This window comes from Sorex fumeus, unplaced genomic scaffold (assembly GCF_029834395.1).
Source record: "Sorex fumeus unplaced genomic scaffold, SorFum_2.1 ptg000021l, whole genome shotgun sequence".
NCBI classification, from domain to species: domain Eukaryota; kingdom Metazoa; phylum Chordata; class Mammalia; order Eulipotyphla; family Soricidae; genus Sorex; species Sorex fumeus.
In genome coordinates this window covers 4554179-4571032 of record NW_026606078.1, presented here as the reverse complement: position 1 = coordinate 4571032, position 16854 = coordinate 4554179, and the positions used below count along the sequence as shown (strand labels likewise).

Below are 16854 nucleotides of genomic sequence, written 5' to 3'. Positions count from 1 at the left end.
CTGCTACCCAATATTCTTTTGAAGACAAGTCTCATCCGGGAGGTAAGAACCTGTGCTCCTTCCTCCTTCTCTATATCCAAACATATATGTTGGTATATTGTTAAGCAAGTATTCACTTACCACCATACATTAATTTTTAGTGTTAGATGTTTTGAAGTATTCCCACATTCATACTGAGAATGGCAGACAAGTATAGGTAATAAGGTATATGTCTAGAGTTTTATCATTCTCTTTCGAATACACAAAGTCTTTTTAATTGATTTCTTGTTCAGAAAAGAAGTTTAAGATAATCTAGCAACATCTTAGAAGAGTTTTAAGATTCTTTCTGAAAACATCTATTACTAATGATATGTTAGTAAAGTCATTTGAATGATATACACTTCTGAGTTACCATAAAAATTTATTTCCCTCCAGGCATTCTCAAGCCAGAATAGGCTACCTTCCCCCACCTCCTCATACTTCCAAAAAAACAAGCAGCCACACCCACAAACCACCACTGCCACCATGTAAACTCATCAACTGGCCTTGTTCCAGAGACTTATAAATCAATCCTGAAAGAGGTAAACTAGCTGCAAAAATTTTTCAGGCACCCATTCCTAATTGAGATTTCTTGGGCAATCTTGTCCTGGAGCAGCAGACCAGTGCCTGCCCAAACAAAAGTCCCAGCAGCTACTCCCGAACCCCAAACCTCATCATGCCTCTTGCTGTGCCCCACCAACTCAAGACTGAGCACCACAGAGAACCTAATCTGTCACGAACTCCAGTTACATGGCTCTTCCAGACCTTCTCGGAATTGAGATGGGTGACTTCCCTTCACCAACCCATGCTTTCAAAAGACCAGAAGTCATGCCCACTTAAACTTTTTAAAGTTTTCTGGAGCCTGAGGCCACGGATATGGTTGTTCAATATGTCCTAACTCTACAACACTGACATCCCAGTAGTAGCACACCAGATTAAATGCAGAAGTCAGCCAATGTCCACTAACAAAACATTAACATGTTTTGGCTTACTTGCACCAACAGTTTAGTAAAAGTTCACTAAGACAAGAACTTAGTTCACTAAGAGAAGAACTTAGTGTCCCCATGGTGAGATGGAACAATTTTCACATTTTTTTCACAGAAATAATTTTTTGATCATTCCACCAGCCACTTAATGGAACAAGCAATATAAAATTAATTATTGTGGGTCTGCTATGGGGCAGGCTTGAGAGGTAGTTGAGAAAATGGAGACAGAGGTGACAGTGGTGGTGGGATTAGTGTTGGAATATTGAATGCCTGTAACAAATCATCATGCGTAACTTTGTAAATCACAGCATTTTAATAAACGAGAAACATTTTTATTTCCTCCTTTGGCCAGGGAACTGAAATGTGCTCATTATGGATTCTGTTTGTGTTGCTAGCTTGTCAGAGCTCTGTATTGAAAGCATTCCACTCTCCATTAGCTTGTATGAGCTATTCAACCCATGTAAAACACTCAACTGGGATTCTAGGAATAGCCTGCCCACAGGCTCTGGTTCTGCTCTTGGAAAAATATTTAGACAGACGTCTGCTGCTTGATCCCTCCTAGATTTCCAACAGAGCGTTTCTTGAAGAAGGGACATTTCCTAAATGAGGTATTTGACATATACTAGCTTTATTAGGGATGGGGATGGATCAATACGATATTTGAAATTCATGATTTGAGCCCTATGTATCTCACCATATTTATCTTTTCGCCTTACACGCGGCCAACATGGCCGACCCGAGTTCAATTCCTCCGCCCCTCTCAGAGAGCCCGGCAAGCTACCGAGAGTATTCGATATGCCAGACACAGTAACAACAAAGTCTCCAATGGAGACGTTACTGGGCCTGCTCGAGCAAATCGACGATCAACGGGAGGGCCTTTACCTTTACCTTTACCTTTATAGATAACAATTGACACATACTTTGTGTAGTTTATATATTTGCCTACATGCATACACATGTAGGAAAATGCATGTTTGCCTACAAACACATTTTTTGTTTGCATGTACAAATGTATGTACAAATGTACTCTTCCATTTGTATCTTATGATATACCTTCTTGTGCTATACCAAATTCTACATAGGATTATTGATAATCTCAAAGATCCACAGAATCCAGGAAAATGATGCAAATAAGAAAAGACAAGTAAAAATTTGTATGCATCCTGATGAATGGGTTGTGAAAGGTACACCCACAACCACAGTGCAGCTGATTTTGCTATAAAATGCAGTCCTAATTTTTATGGAGTCTTCTTTCAATAAGACACTCAAGATAAATAAGAAATCCATATTTTCTATGAAATATCAATTAAAATATGTTAGCTCAACTGGCTTTTAATTGCATAAATGCAGAAGACATATTCATGTGTGAGACCACAACTGAACAGGCTACTTTCCAGCAAGGATCTCGACCAAATGTGTCAGCATCACAAGCAAACATGTATTCAACCTCTTGTAATAATAATAGCAATCTCAACAAAGGGAAGAGAAGGAAAAAGAAATAAATTTGACCGATCATAGAACTACTGAATTTCCCACAGAAAAGTAGAATGTGTGAGTCATAGTGGCATTTCAATCATGGGTTGATGTCAGAGGCCAGTTGAAATAAACTAATCATGGGCTGAGCTTATGCTCAGTTTTTCATTTTCATGAAGAATGAAGCGAGGCAGAAGCTTTTAGAAAAATAACCCAAAGAGCTCCCTTGAATTTCCCAATCTTTTCTCTGGCTTTTATCTCCTCTTTTTTTTTTCATCCTTCACCCTCTTCTACAACCCTAATGACTTGCTTCACACCTTTATATATTCACTTCCCTCCCCAGTGCAAAGCATCTCTTTCAGGTTCTTTCTCTATCCACTTCCCTGGAATGACCAGTGTTATCCTTTATTCTTTTGACCCTCCTGCTAAGTTATCTCTCTTAGATCTTCCTCTCTTCTTGCTAGACCATTCTCTCACTACCTTGTTCAACTGCCTCCCTGTATGTTTTTCCCTTTTCTCTTTTACTTCTCATCCTCTTTTCTTCTTCTTTCTAGTTCTAGAATTCTGGTCCTTGCTTAACCTGAGCAATCACACCAGGTGAGAGATGACTCTTATTTTAGAGAACACTTTTCTCTGCTAGAGGGATATCAGGTAAAGTTTGTAATTGCCTGTGCTAGATGCTCAGAATCCAGGAGGCTCACGTAGTGGCCACTGTGGATGGTGACAACCATCATCAGAGACTATCAGTTACTTATGCAATCCCTTTTTCATGATGACTTTTTTTTTCCAGAACTTGTTTATCTCACTACTATGTCCTACAATTATGGGAACTTTCCCTTTAATCTTGTTTTATCAATACTCTTAAGTTCCTTGTTCTAGAAAGTTCTTTCCCCCTCCTGGAAGAGACTCAAAATCTGTGATTGGGGGCTGCAGTGTAACCAGAAAAACTAGTGTTTCTAACAAAAGATAGAGAAAAATGAGATGTAGAAAAGTGAGCAGTTAAAAGGTTTTATCAAACTTCTCTGGATGAAAGTAAGTGGGAGAATGCAGGCTCCAGATCTTGCAATAGATAAAGTTTCCAGAATTCTGGGTCTGATTCATCCCAGACTCCATTTTCTTCCACCTCATTTTATATTCAAGAACTTTGCTAGGGATTTTCTCCCCTTAAGGAATTCCTCCTTCAAGAAGTTGGAAGGAATCCTCCATTACTATCTCATTAAAGTTTTGAAAAACTGAGTCATTCTTTGAGTATAACTGCCTATAACTCAGCATATTCTTATAACAAATCTGAAGGATCAAAGTCCTTTCCAGATGGTGGTAACAGACGAATGCATGATAAATATTTCTGTGAAAGCACTCTCAATAACTGTGATACATCATGAATTATTTGAAATTTTTTATGCCATGAAAGTTGAGAACTTAGAAGAAATGGATGTATTTTTGAACTTCAAAGTTGAATCTAGAGGAAACAGAGCACCTGAACAGATCTATTATTATTAAGGCAATTGAAGTGGCAATCAAGTCTCTCTCTCAAAAAAAAACACCCTAGGTCCACAAGGGTTTGCTAGTGAGTTCTTCCAAACTTTAAAGACCTACTCCCAATCCCTTTCAGTTTCTTTCAGACAGTTGAAGAGCAGGAATCCTAAATATTTTCTATGAGGCAAACATTACTCTGATACCCAAACCAGACAGATTATCACAAAAAGGAAAAACTATAGACCTTTATCCCTGGTGGACAGAGATGCAAAGATCCTCAACAAAATCCAAGAATATATCAAAAGAATATAATCAAATGAATACATCAAAAAGAACTATGAACAATTAGGATTAATCCTGGGATGCAAGGCTGGTTTAATATAAACAAGTCAATCAATGTAATAAACCACATTAATACAAAGGAAAGTAAAAAAATCATATAATCATATCAGTAGAAACAGAGAAAACATTTGACAAGATCCAACACTTATTCATGACAAAAAAGTTCAATAAAATGGTTGAATGAGCTTTGCTCAACATAGTTAAAGTCATTTATCATAAGATCAAACATCATACTCAATGGTGAAAAACTGAAAACCTTCCCTCTAAGGTCAGGCAAGAGATCCAACAAAAAGAAATCCAGGAAAGACTTCAACAAAAAGCTTCTAGAAAAAATAGACTTGTAAAGTGGCAGGCTGCACAGAAATGGATGGTTTTTCTAAATTTTCATTTTCTACATTGAGAAATAGAATAAAGAGAAATTAAAAAACATCCCATTCACAATTGTGCTTAGAAATTAAATACCTGGAACCAGCTTTAAAAAAGTGGTGAAATATTTATTAAAAAACAAACAAAACTATAAATCACCACTAAAATAAAAAAGCAGATGAGGAAATGGAAACATCTCCTGATTATTAGAGGATTAATATTACCAAAAAGACAATCTTATCCAAATCATTATACAGATTCAATGAAGCTCCTATAAAAATCCCTGTGACATTTTAAAAAGATCAAATCTAGTAATTGCTGAAATTTATATAGCGCAATAGACCCCCACTATCCCCAAATATTCAAGGCAACCCTAGAGAAAAAGATGGGAAGTTCATTATAATTTGTTTCTTCCTACTTTAGAGTTATTGGAATTAACCAGAGAGCGATAGCACAGCGGTAGGGCATTTGCCTTGCAGGCGGCCGGCCCTACCAAGTCGGGTTCATTCCTCTGTCCCTCTCGAAGAGCCCAGCAAGCTACAGAGAGAATCTCGTCCACATGGCAAAGCCTGGATATGCCAAACACAGTAACAACAAGTCTCACAATGGAGATGTTACTGGGCCCGCTTGAACAAATCGGTGAATGACGGGAGGGCTGTGCTACAGTGCTACTTTAAAGTCTTCTTTATGAAAATATAAAAACTGTTGAAAACCTAAGCAGATTCACTTAGGTTTCTATGTCTGTCTTGTCATTGTCAGAGAAAAAGTGCCCATGGCAAAGCTCAAAGGCTATTGCCACTTCTGCCACTACTGCTACTAGTAAAATTGCAGCTATTATTGCACATTGTGTGTTTATGGGTATGTCTACCTTTTCTACAGGCAACATATTTTTATAATAAGAAAAGAAAATTACAATTTGTTATAATTTTCAATCACAGTACATTACATTACAATAACAAAAAATATCATATTATATGGTAAGTAACTATTTTTGCCCAATTTTCTTGAAATGAAATTTACACTATTTTAACTTAAAAAAAGTATTTCTTAAGAATTCATGTTGAATACCTAAAAAACTATGTCAAGAAAAATGTCCAAAATTAAAAAAGATTTAATGCACTGTGAAGAACTTTTTAATCCCTTTATCATATAAGTATGATGCACTTATCCCTCATTCTTGTCCTGGTAGGCCTTAATGAGTTCACTTTTAAGAAATGGAACAGATTAAGTGAAAACAAATACAGTCCCAAATAAATAAAAGTTCAACTTTCCTTTGAATATTCCTGTTTTCTCCCACTTGCAAGTTAGAGTTCTTGGGATCAAGCAACAGATAGGACATCTTTTCTTCTTCTTCTTCTTCTTCTTCTTCTTCTTCTTCTTCTTCTTCTTCTTCTTCTCCTCCTCCTCCTCCTCCTCCTCCTCCTCCTCCTCCTCCTCCTCCTCCTCCTCCTCCTCCTCCTCCTCCTCCTCCTCCTCCTCCTCCTCCTCCTCCTCCTCCTCCTCCTCCTCCTCCTCCTCCTCTTCTTCTTCTTCTTCTTCTTCTTCTTCTTCTTCTTCTTCTTCTTCTTCTTCTTCTTCTTCTTCTTCTTCTTCTTCTTCTCCTCTTTTTGGGTCACACCTGGCTATGCACAGGGGGTTAGTCCTGGCTCTGCACTCAGGAATTACTACTGGCGGTGCTCAGGGAACCATATGGGATGCTGGGAATTGAACCCGAGTTGGCTGTATGCAAGGCAAATGCCCTGCCTGCTGTGCTATCGCTCCAGCCCCCATCTTGTCTTCTTAAGCAAAAGAACTTATTTATTTTGATGACTCTTTGGGACTGTGGGAGTTTGAAGGATCTGTTTGGAAAAAGGCAGGGGCCATGGAACTCCACTTGGTGGAAGGAATACTGAAACACAGCCAGAACCTTGGGCACTGACTGATGAATGTAACCTTTCTGGATTGTTCCTTGGAGTTGGTATTTCTCAGTTCACAGAAAAGAGTGCTAGGAGGGCTGCCCCTAGCCAAGTACAGTTCAAATCTCTTCTGCCACTGGCCTTAGAGTGAGTCTAAGATAGAAAATTCATTCTTTAGACAGCAATAGCAAGATGCTATTTTAAATAGGAATCAGTTAAAGAATTTAAATAATTTCATGTGTCACCTATTTATTAAATAGGAGTACTAAGATATACTTCACATTCCATAAGGTCACCCATTTGAAATACACAATTCATAGAATTCTAGAAAAGTCTACAGAATTTTTCAACCCTCTGTTCTAATTTTAAAAACAGATCTAATTCTTAACCTAATTTTCTAATTTTAGGGAAAAATCACAGTTAAAAATATATGATAATTGTTACATATCCTAAACTAGATTTGGAAAAACACCAGTTCTTCAAGGTAGTAGGATTCTGACCATGATCTCTCTTTGATTCTCTTTGTTTTGGATGGCTCTGGAAAAGAAATCAGGGTAGGCCTGAATAGCAGATGTGGGTTAGAAAAATCCTTGATTGGTAGCAAAGAAGGTTGACTGGTTAGTTTATGCCCACTTGTTCCCAGTTACCACAATAACAAACATTAAAATTTCTCATTTTAAGGACACAGTTTAGCAAATTTAAGTAAATTTATTGTGTTTTTTTTCAGTAATTATCATAATCTGAAACTTTGTTCTTTTGTTTTATAGACATTTTTAATCCTATAAAATTGAAACTCATGTACACTGGACAACAACTCCTCATTCCTATCACCAGTAACTATCATTTCTCTTTCTATCTCTATGGAGATTATTATTGTAAGAAACTTGTAATTGGAATGATTTGCTTTTTCCTTATTGCAACTTGCTTATTTCATTGGCATAAGTGTATTCAAAGTGTTTCCCTGATGCGGGATGAATGAAAATTTCTTTTTAAAGATGGAAAGGTCCATTGTGTATTCCCCATCCATCTACTGATGAACACCTTAGTTGTTTTCACCCTTGGCTGTTGCACATTAGTACTATTGTACATCAGCACTATTAACAAATACTTCATAGAGTTTTTACTTTTATTTTTGTTGATTTCATCAGTTTTATGCCCAATGGGAAAAATGTTACTGTTGCATTTAGTGTTTTCCTATTTTTTCTTATTGTAATTTACAAAGGCAATCTTTTTTTGGCTTCCAGGGATAACTGGAAGGGTCTGGAGATTAAGATAAAATAGTAGAAATGTCTAGTTCAGGTTCCAGAAGGGGTTAGGGAATCCCCCCCATTGTAGGACACAACAGACTCATTGAAAAGAATGCTTTTTGCTTTTGATAGATACTTCAGGGAGTACTTCCACAGATCAAGTGTGTATGGTGCATAGATACTATAATTGTGGTGGCAGGAGGAGTGTCTTTTTTTAAAAATGTCTCTTAATCTTCTCTCTGCTCTCATTCTGTCTTAGAAAACCCAGCTCTTTGTAGCAGTATCACGAGAGACATCATCAGATAACATGATCCTGACCATAGATGCTGGAACAGTGATGTGCATATTATCAAAGCCTGGAATATTAAATTCTCTCTCGAACTCAAATTAGTCAGTCCCCAAGGAAATAGTTCAGTGGGAAGTTGAGCTGAAAAATTGTCATTTAGGGACTAGAGTGCTTCTTTGAGGAGCTATGTGTTCAGCATCAGCTGAGTAGAGAATAAAAGAGGAATAAGAAAGGAAGACAGAAGGAATACCCAGATTCGAGCAGAGGGAAGGCATCTAGAGGAAAAGGGGGAAAGAGGGAGGGAAACATGGTCTCCAAGCTTACTGAAAGGAAGTTAACTTTTACAAATGAATGCAAAATGCAAAACAACCCACCTGACCTCACAGACAATGTTCCCTTAATGAGGTTGGGTAGGTGTAAAGTTGTAGGAAGGTGGGAATTGCCATGAGCTTGTCAGGTTGGGGAAGAAGGCAAATAAGTGCAGTGGGGGAATTAACAAAGCAGTCATTAAGACACTGCCAACTGCTTTTTAAAACTTTATTAATCTGTTTGGGCAAACAGGTAATGGAAACTGAGAATAATAATTTGCTAAAAAGTTCAGGTCATGAGTGCCCCTTTGCCCTATGAAACAAAAGATTCCATGGTTACAGAGCGCACCGGTTGGATTTTGACACATTTCAAAATAATATTTCCATTTCTTATGTAACAATGTAAACTTCAAAAATAGTAAACTCTACCCCCCTTATCCCTCTTTACAGATCTATCACAGATAGAATTTTCTGGCAGACCTAAAGGGTGTAAGTAAACAGCCTGTTGCTTTAAAAGTTTCATAAAAAGGTTTACAGATTCAGTAAATAATTGCCCCTTCTTAGTCATTAAGTAAAAGCAACCAGCCATTCACCTCCTGTGTAGTCTACCTTCTATGCAGATTGCATATCATAAACCATGTTCTGCTATACTGGTCATTAGCTTTGTCATTTTTGTACATACACACATATAATTTTATTTGTTTCTAAATATTTCTACATCTAAATTATAAGACGGCGCCAGTGACTTACAATGTCACCTCGCTTCACATAGGTAAAGACAAAAATCTGTAGAAGGCACTGTAATTTCTCTTCCATGATCTTACACAGAAAAACATGTAAGAACAAACTGACTGGGGCTCGACTTCTCTTTCCCCTCAGTGCCTGGATCAGGCCTGTCCTCTTCCACGGATCAACCCCAGATTAGTCATAGCAGACGATTTTTGATGTCCGTTATTCCTTTTTGTTTCACCTCTTCACATCCCATCCATTCTCCCTCCAAATTAACCTACTTATCTTTTGGTTCAGTGAAATTCCATAAAATTAAGAGTACAGCTCTGGTATAAAAACAAAATATGACCTACCATAGCTGAGAAATAATCACAGTGTGCAATATAATTTTCAGTTTCTAAGATTCAAAACATTTGTCCTGCCTTGTCAAGAATGTCTGTCATCCAAAACACTCTATGCATCATGGATAATTTTAACCTGCTTTACATTCATTTGAAAAGAGCTGAGCGGTTCTTCTTTTCCTCTTTCGTTCGGAATTGGTACCCTTAAGTGAAAGGTCTGATGTGAAAAAAGTGCAAGCAAGTTGGACATGCCAATAAATACCGTGTAACTTACCGCAGATTACCAGAACTGTACAAGTATGTACACCTTATCGAACTGAGGCTTCCCCTGGCAGGAATAGACCTCTAAATCTTTGATCAGGAGTGTTCACCAGAGTTCTAGAGAGTGGGCCCTCAGCGGGCAAAGGAAGGGCGGGCTCTTCTGTTCTTGTTCTGAGGTCCTGAGCCCACGTCTGTGCTGCCCTCAGCTGTCTCCTCCTTCTTCCTCACTTTGAGGCGTGTGAGCAGCTTAATCAACCAGACATCCCACTCCTCAGGCAAGAGCAAGAGGAGGAAGCCCAGGCCGATGATGATGATGGCGATGACTCGGACTCCGTTGAAGACAATTTTACTGGTGTAATGATCTACCACTGCATGAGATAGAGAGCTTGGATTACTCACCGGCAATTCAGACCTGAGCACTGCACTTAGGCTCCTTCTAGGTAAAGGACCCAGACCTTTAGCACCCTTTTCTGCCAGATAGGAGATCTGGTCCTGCTTTGCCTCAGAATCCTCATCAGCTTAGATTTGTTCCAGAAGAGTAGGGCTTGCCTAGAGTTAAATCATCCTTAACTTTAGAAAACCTCTCTGGGATAAGGCCTTGCTATTTACATGTTTTTCATTTTTCTAAACTCATCTGGAACCTTAATACTGATATCTGTTATCTGTCTGACATAAATTAAAAAGGGACTATCTAGATATATGCACACAAACATATATATGTATATATATATATGTATGTATACATATATATAGACAATGCACACATCGATATGTAAATATATGTGCCATATAAGGACACACCAAAGTTTAATTGTGGTCACTTTTGCATAGTAGTATCATGAAAATATGACTGTTTTCTTTATATTTTGGAACTTTAAAAGTTTTATAGAGGGTCTCTTTGTAATATGAAGAATCACTTCATAATATATTTGAATGTGTACTGGCTTTTTGATTGTTGTTTTATTATACTTTGCAGATATTGCACTTGTTAAAAATTTATGCTTTGGGGCCTGAATGATAGTCCAGTGTGGAGGTGTTTGTGTTGCATGCGGCCGACCCTGGTTTGATCCCTGGCATCCCATATGGTCCCTGAGCACCACCAGGAGTAATTCCCAAGGCAGAACCAGGAATAACCCCTGAGCATCGCTGGCTGTGACCCAAAAAGTTAAAAAAAAATTGAAGCTTTGTGGAAACTCTGTGCCCAGCAAATATGTCTGCATCATATGCTCACTACATGTGTGTCACATTTGAGTTAGAGATTGGCAATAGCATTATGTCTAGAACAATAGTGAATGACCTATAGCATAGTGTAAACAACAATTCCATGAGCTCTGAGAAACAATAATTTTGTTTTCTGACTACTGCAAATCACACCAACAAGACAATAAATAGTATTTGAGATATGCTTGAATATGTTTTAAAGTTCAAACTTGAACTTTTGAGTTCAATGCAAATTCTTATTCTTCTCTGGAGAACTCAGTATTTAAGCTGTTACACTGCCTGTGATACCACCAATAATTAAAGTTTATTAAAGGTCCATGGAAAATATGGCAACTTCCTGACACATATCACATAAGGGAACAAAAGAAGTAGGAGTCATGTCAGTTAAGAAGAGTTCAAATCATGGGGTTCAAGCAAGAACTAGTATAGCAGGTAGGGCATTTGTTTTGCTCATGACTTAGCTGAATTTGATCCCTGTTATCCCATATGGTTACCTGAATACCACCAAGAGTGGTCCCTGAGTGCAGAGCTAGAAATAAGCCCTGAGCACGATTGGGTGTGGCCCACTCCTCCCAGCCACCCCCCCCCCCCCACGTACACAAATTCAAATTATCATTCCCTTTATAGCCAGAGAATGGAAAGTACTTGGAATGGTAAGGGGGGGGAATAAAAGGAAAGAGCAAATTAAGAAATGTGCTCTCTTTTAACTAAAGAAGAGCCACATTACTTTGGTGTCATTTTGTCAAAAAGGTTTGCAGACTTTAGTCTGTGTAGCATTGAACACTGATGTGATGGGCAGTTATTCCCAGCTTTACATATGTGGGGTGCCCTGCTGTCTTCTGATTGTTTTTGTAACCCTTATGCCCACTCTATTCCCTTAATCCACAATTCTCATTTCATATGTAGTCTAGGGCTGGAGTGATAGCACAACGGGTAGGGCATTTGCCTTACATGTCGCCGACCCGGGTTTGATTCCTCTGTCCCTCTCTAAGAGCCCAGCAAGCTACTGAGAGTATCCAGCCTGCACAGCAGAGCCTGGCAAGCTCCCCATGGCATATTTGATATGCCAAAAACAGTAACAACAAGTCTCACAATGGAGATGTTACTGGTGCCTGCTCGAACAAATCGATGAACAATGGGAGGACAGTGCTACAGTGCATGTAGTCTAGAGTGTGACCAGAGGGTCAGCAAGAAAAAAATAAAAAGAGTAAAAGTTTAACTTAAAAAAAAATGTAGAAGGTGCTATTACCAAAGAAGTAGCTGCTTCTATGATTCCACTGTAGCACTGTAACACTGTCCTCCTGTTGTTCATTAATTTGCTCAAGCGGGCCCAGAAAGGTCTTCTTTGTGAGACTTGTTGTTACTGTGTTTGGCATATTGAATACGCCATGGGTAGCTTGCCAGGCTTTGCCGTGTGGGCGAGATACTCTTGGTAGCTTGCCAGGCTCTCTGAAAGGGGCAGAGGAATTGAACACAGGTTGGCCGGGCCAGCTGTGTGCAAGGCAAATGCCCTACTGTTGTGCTATCACTCCAGCCCATGATTCCACTATAAAATTAAAAAACATTAATTTTAATATAGAAGAACATTTTATTAATCTACGAGTCAGGGAGAGTCAATTTGTCATCTCAGAAGTTTATCTAAAGAGGAAAGGAAAACTTAGAAGCAACACAATGACTGCTCTACTACATCAGACCTTAGCAGACAAATCGAACCTGGGGCCTTCTTTACACTTGCAAGGCAAGTGCTCTACTGCTGAGCTACCTCCCTGGATCAACAATATAGGTTTAATAAAATGATGATTAATCTTAAATACCTAGAAATATGATATAGTCCAAATAAGCTTCTAGAGAAGAGCTGCCTGGAATGTGCTTCCCACAACAAGGTGATTGTGAAAATATTGGGACTCTGAAAATGGTTGGGCATTCTTGTAATTTTTAAAAAACCAGTTTTCCAGTTTAGGGGCTTTCTGGATTTTGAAGAGCTAAACTGTCTCATACATGATTTCATTTGGGTTCTCATATCAGGCAAGGTAATGAGGGTAGATAAACCTTTTCTTTTAACAACTTAAGGCCCACAGAGGTAATGATTTGGGCCCACTTCCTATAGGTAGGTGAAGTGTGTGTTGGGTTCCAGTGTGGCTTCTGTTACCCTGGAGCACTTCTAGAGTCTGGGGCCAGGAAAAACTTGTGAGAAAGGGCTCAGGAAATTGAGCTCAGCTTTGATTTTGGTTGGAGGTATGTTCATGACACATTCGACCAGACAAGGGGTCATCACTTATGGGGAAGCTAATCTTGTAAAGGCCTGCTAGTAGGTGCATTTGTGACAGAGATTTGAAGGAAGCTGTACCCAAGGAGTATTCCAGGGACAATGATTCTCAGACCCTTCCCAGACTGGGAGAGTGACTACAAGGTAGGAAATTCTGGGAAGAAAATCACACATCTATACCAGAATGAGCCAGGAAAAGAAATGAGGGTAGGGGTAGTGATGGCAAACTTTTGTAATGGCTACCAACTGAGTAAGTTGGCAAGTCCTCAGTGGAAAACAAAGTGAGGTTCTGAGTTTACTGGGCAAATGGTTCTCTCTCTGAGAAATGAAAGGAATAATATTTATGCTATTTAGTGCATTTTTCTCTCTTTGAAGCTTAAAAATTAATATTTCCCTGGGCCAGACAGATAGTACAGCAGGTGGGGTGCTTGCTTTGCACATGGGGAACCCGTGCTCAATATAATTCCCAAGAGTGATCCTTGAGCACAGAACCAGAGGAAAGCTCTGAGTACTGCTGGCAATGGGTGTGGCCTCCAAACCAAAACCAAACAAACTTTTTTACCTTACCTACTTTTCTGTTTATAAATAATATTTATCTCTGATCCTCAGTATTGAGGTGGTTGTGGACTCTGTCTTGTTGAGTGCAGGTATATGTGGATTTGTTGAATCATAAGCAGATATAGAAAGCTATATAGGTTTACCTGCATTCACAGGTACACTGAGGACGATTCCAAGAGACATCAGAGTAGGATATGTAACAGCAATTCCAAAATTTAATACAATATTGAATGCTGAAATAAAAATACAAAAAATGGGTGTTATTCGTGATCTTTATGACTATGACCAAGGAACCTAGTCTGTCCAATACCAGTTCTTCCACAAGATTGGAGCCATGATAGTTTTCATTGGGACAGACATTTTGTTCAGTCATCTCTCTTTTTTCCATAACTAAGGGAAAGGAAATTTGGAAGAGGGAATCCGAGAGAAAGCACTAGAAAAGAGGATGGGGGTTATGATTCTTATCTTCCAAACTGATTTTTTCTGTTGCTGCAATGACTCTGGGATGACCATATAATAGGAAGTTGGGAATACACAATTTTAGGTGAAATCAGGGCAAGGCACATCTTAGACAGCTTTTCTGCCTAGGACCAACATGACATCAAATGATGATGATGATGAAGACATAACTGTTGATATTTATTGACATTTTTTCAGGTATTCTATGTGCACTGTGCATATTACTTTAATAGTCACGTACTACTGCAGAAGAAATGATACTAATAGTAGATAACATGTAACAGCCTGAATTATTAGCCATGTTTTCTACATAATGAATTACTACTACGGGGAAAATAATTTTGAAACTAATATTCAGGCCATCACACAAAGTCCTTACTTTGTATAATAGTGCTATTGAAAATCAATGGGAATTTAAGGGTAATAATAAGTGATTATTATCCTTTAGGGCATAGGGTTTTCAGTGGTTCCCCTGAGGCCATCTGAGTGTGCTCATTAATCATTCTTTCTGGAGATTCTGGTAGGTTCTTGCTACTTACTCAATAAGAGGATTGAAAATCCACAAAGGTTTCCCCATGGAATGTCATCAAAAGAGCTCCAATATTCCACTTTGGTAAAGTAAAGGATGACAGGAATGCAGGTGATGAAGAGGATGTTAAATACACCCAAAATAGACAAAAATAAGGCGGCTTCTCCAAACTTAGCACTGCCCAGAAGTAGCTTGAACAGAACCTGCCAATAAAACAGAAGGGAGGGATGAAGGTTTTCCTGAGACTCTGACCACTACAGCAAGTTGGCCAACCTGGGACTGAACATAGTATTACTGCCATGTAACAGGTAAATTTTACTTTACTAGGTATGCAGTGAAGGGGATAGCCCTATGCACACCTGCACACATATTCACTTTCACAGCAGGATGGAGAGCTACTCTCTGACTACACAAAGAATGACTTCAAGCCTAGTGAGGAGGCCCATGTCTCCAATTTGTCTATAGTGTATCCATAATGCAATATCCCAGTGTCAGGGCATGTAGAAATGAAGAAACCACATATATTTGTAATATATTGTAATAGCAGACATTTATATTCTTAGCAATGACTCAAACTGATCTTGTACAACACAGCTTGACAACTATTCTTCCCAAGAAAAGAGATTTTGTTGGCAAAGACTTAATCCTTTACTTCTGATTTATTTTTTAATTTTTTTGTAGGAGTATTGCTATTTATTCAGCCATTGATTAGGCTGATTGAATTGGGCATGAACTCCACCTTATTTTTTTCCCTTTTTTATAATTTTATTTATTGAATCACCATGACAGCAGTTACAAAGCTTTTGGGTTTAAGTCTCGGTCATGCAATGAAACACTCATCTCTTCACCAGTGCCCATTTTCCACCACCAAAAACCCCAATACACTCCCCATCTCACATCCTCCCCCTACTTGTGGGGCAGATGATTTCCACATTACTCTTTCTCTACTTTGATTTAATATTTCGACACCAGGCCTAACATTATTATTTGGGATTTTACCCCAACACTCAGATCTGCTGAAAAGGCAACAGTGGACAATTTGTTTGCTATTGCTGGTTATGAATAACATATGATGTCATGTGGCTGCAGTAGTGGCCATGCAGTTTTGGAATTCTGAAATTTTAACAATTAAATCTGGAGGGATTTCTGCCAAAACCTGCTGGGTTCTGAGATTTGTTCCTGAGTCTCTGGGATCATGGCCGTTAAGCAGCTTGATAAGGAGCCAGATAGGCTGTTCATAGGCAGCGACTCAGGGTCTCGTTGGGGCAGGGAGGAAAGGGCTGGCTCCACCCCCATCCTGTGAAGCCCCACATGTCTTGTCACTTCGGGCCTAAACCTGTGTCCAGTGACTTCTGGAGGATGGCGGTCACTGAGCCACCAAGGGAGAGCACCCTCTGGGGTGGTCTGGCTCCGGTAACCCATTGCGGGGACCAGACACATCTCTGCCAAAAGCCCCTGGCTTCCAAGATTTGTCTCTGAGTCTTTGGGATGATGGCTGTTAAGCAGTTCGATCAGGAACAAGAGAGGCCTTGCCTCCAGTTATATAGCTGAGCCGGAGGTGTTTGTGGGTGTGTCTCCCACATACCTAACTTTTGGCCGTTTACTTTCTTAGTAAACTTTGCCCCAAGTTTTTGGGGTCTGGTCATAGGCTGGAAGTCTGAAGGAGTCATCAGGCTGCTGATGTATTCACCTCACAGGTACTGATTGACCTGCTGATGGTACCATACCCCCACCTACTTCTGATTTATAGGTGATTTAATTATTAATAGTTATAGTGCCCACCATTTCAGAAACACCAGTTTTTAACAGAATATATCCACTTTATATATTTCAGGCATATGAAAGGCCAGGAAGAGAAGGACTGCAGGAGATGACAGTCAGCCTCATCCACGTTTAGTGAGGTGGTACAAGGTATATCTTTGAAGTATCATCATGTATCTGTTTCCTGTATCTTCCTTTTACAGTCACTCCATAACTTTTCTTTTATTCCTGTGCTTATATGCAGGACACAATACTTTTAGCTTTCTCTCAATAAAGATCAGGTAGTGTAAGGGATGAAAGCAAAATTCCAATTATGGGGACTCTTTTTTTAT

At 39.0% G+C, this 16854-nt stretch overlaps 1 protein-coding gene across 3 annotated transcripts in view; it reads right to left on the bottom strand.

Annotated features, from left to right (window-relative positions):
- Positions 1–16854, bottom strand: part of SLC35F3 (solute carrier family 35 member F3) — a 631678-nt gene that overhangs the window by 43960 nt on the left and 570864 nt on the right. For 2 of the 3 annotated variants that reach the window (XM_056113593.1, XM_056113594.1), the window contains 3 exons: positions 14772–14964; positions 13917–14006; positions 8622–10096 (listed from right to left, as the gene is read on the bottom strand). In XM_056113593.1, the coding sequence (XP_055969568.1) occupies positions 9861–10096; positions 13917–14006; positions 14772–14964 (519 nt within the window). In that variant the 3' untranslated portion in view covers positions 8622–9860. Of the gene's footprint in view, positions 1–8621; positions 10097–13916; positions 14007–14771; positions 14965–16854 lie in introns of those variants that run through there. The other variant, XR_008792318.1, reaches the window with a different exon arrangement.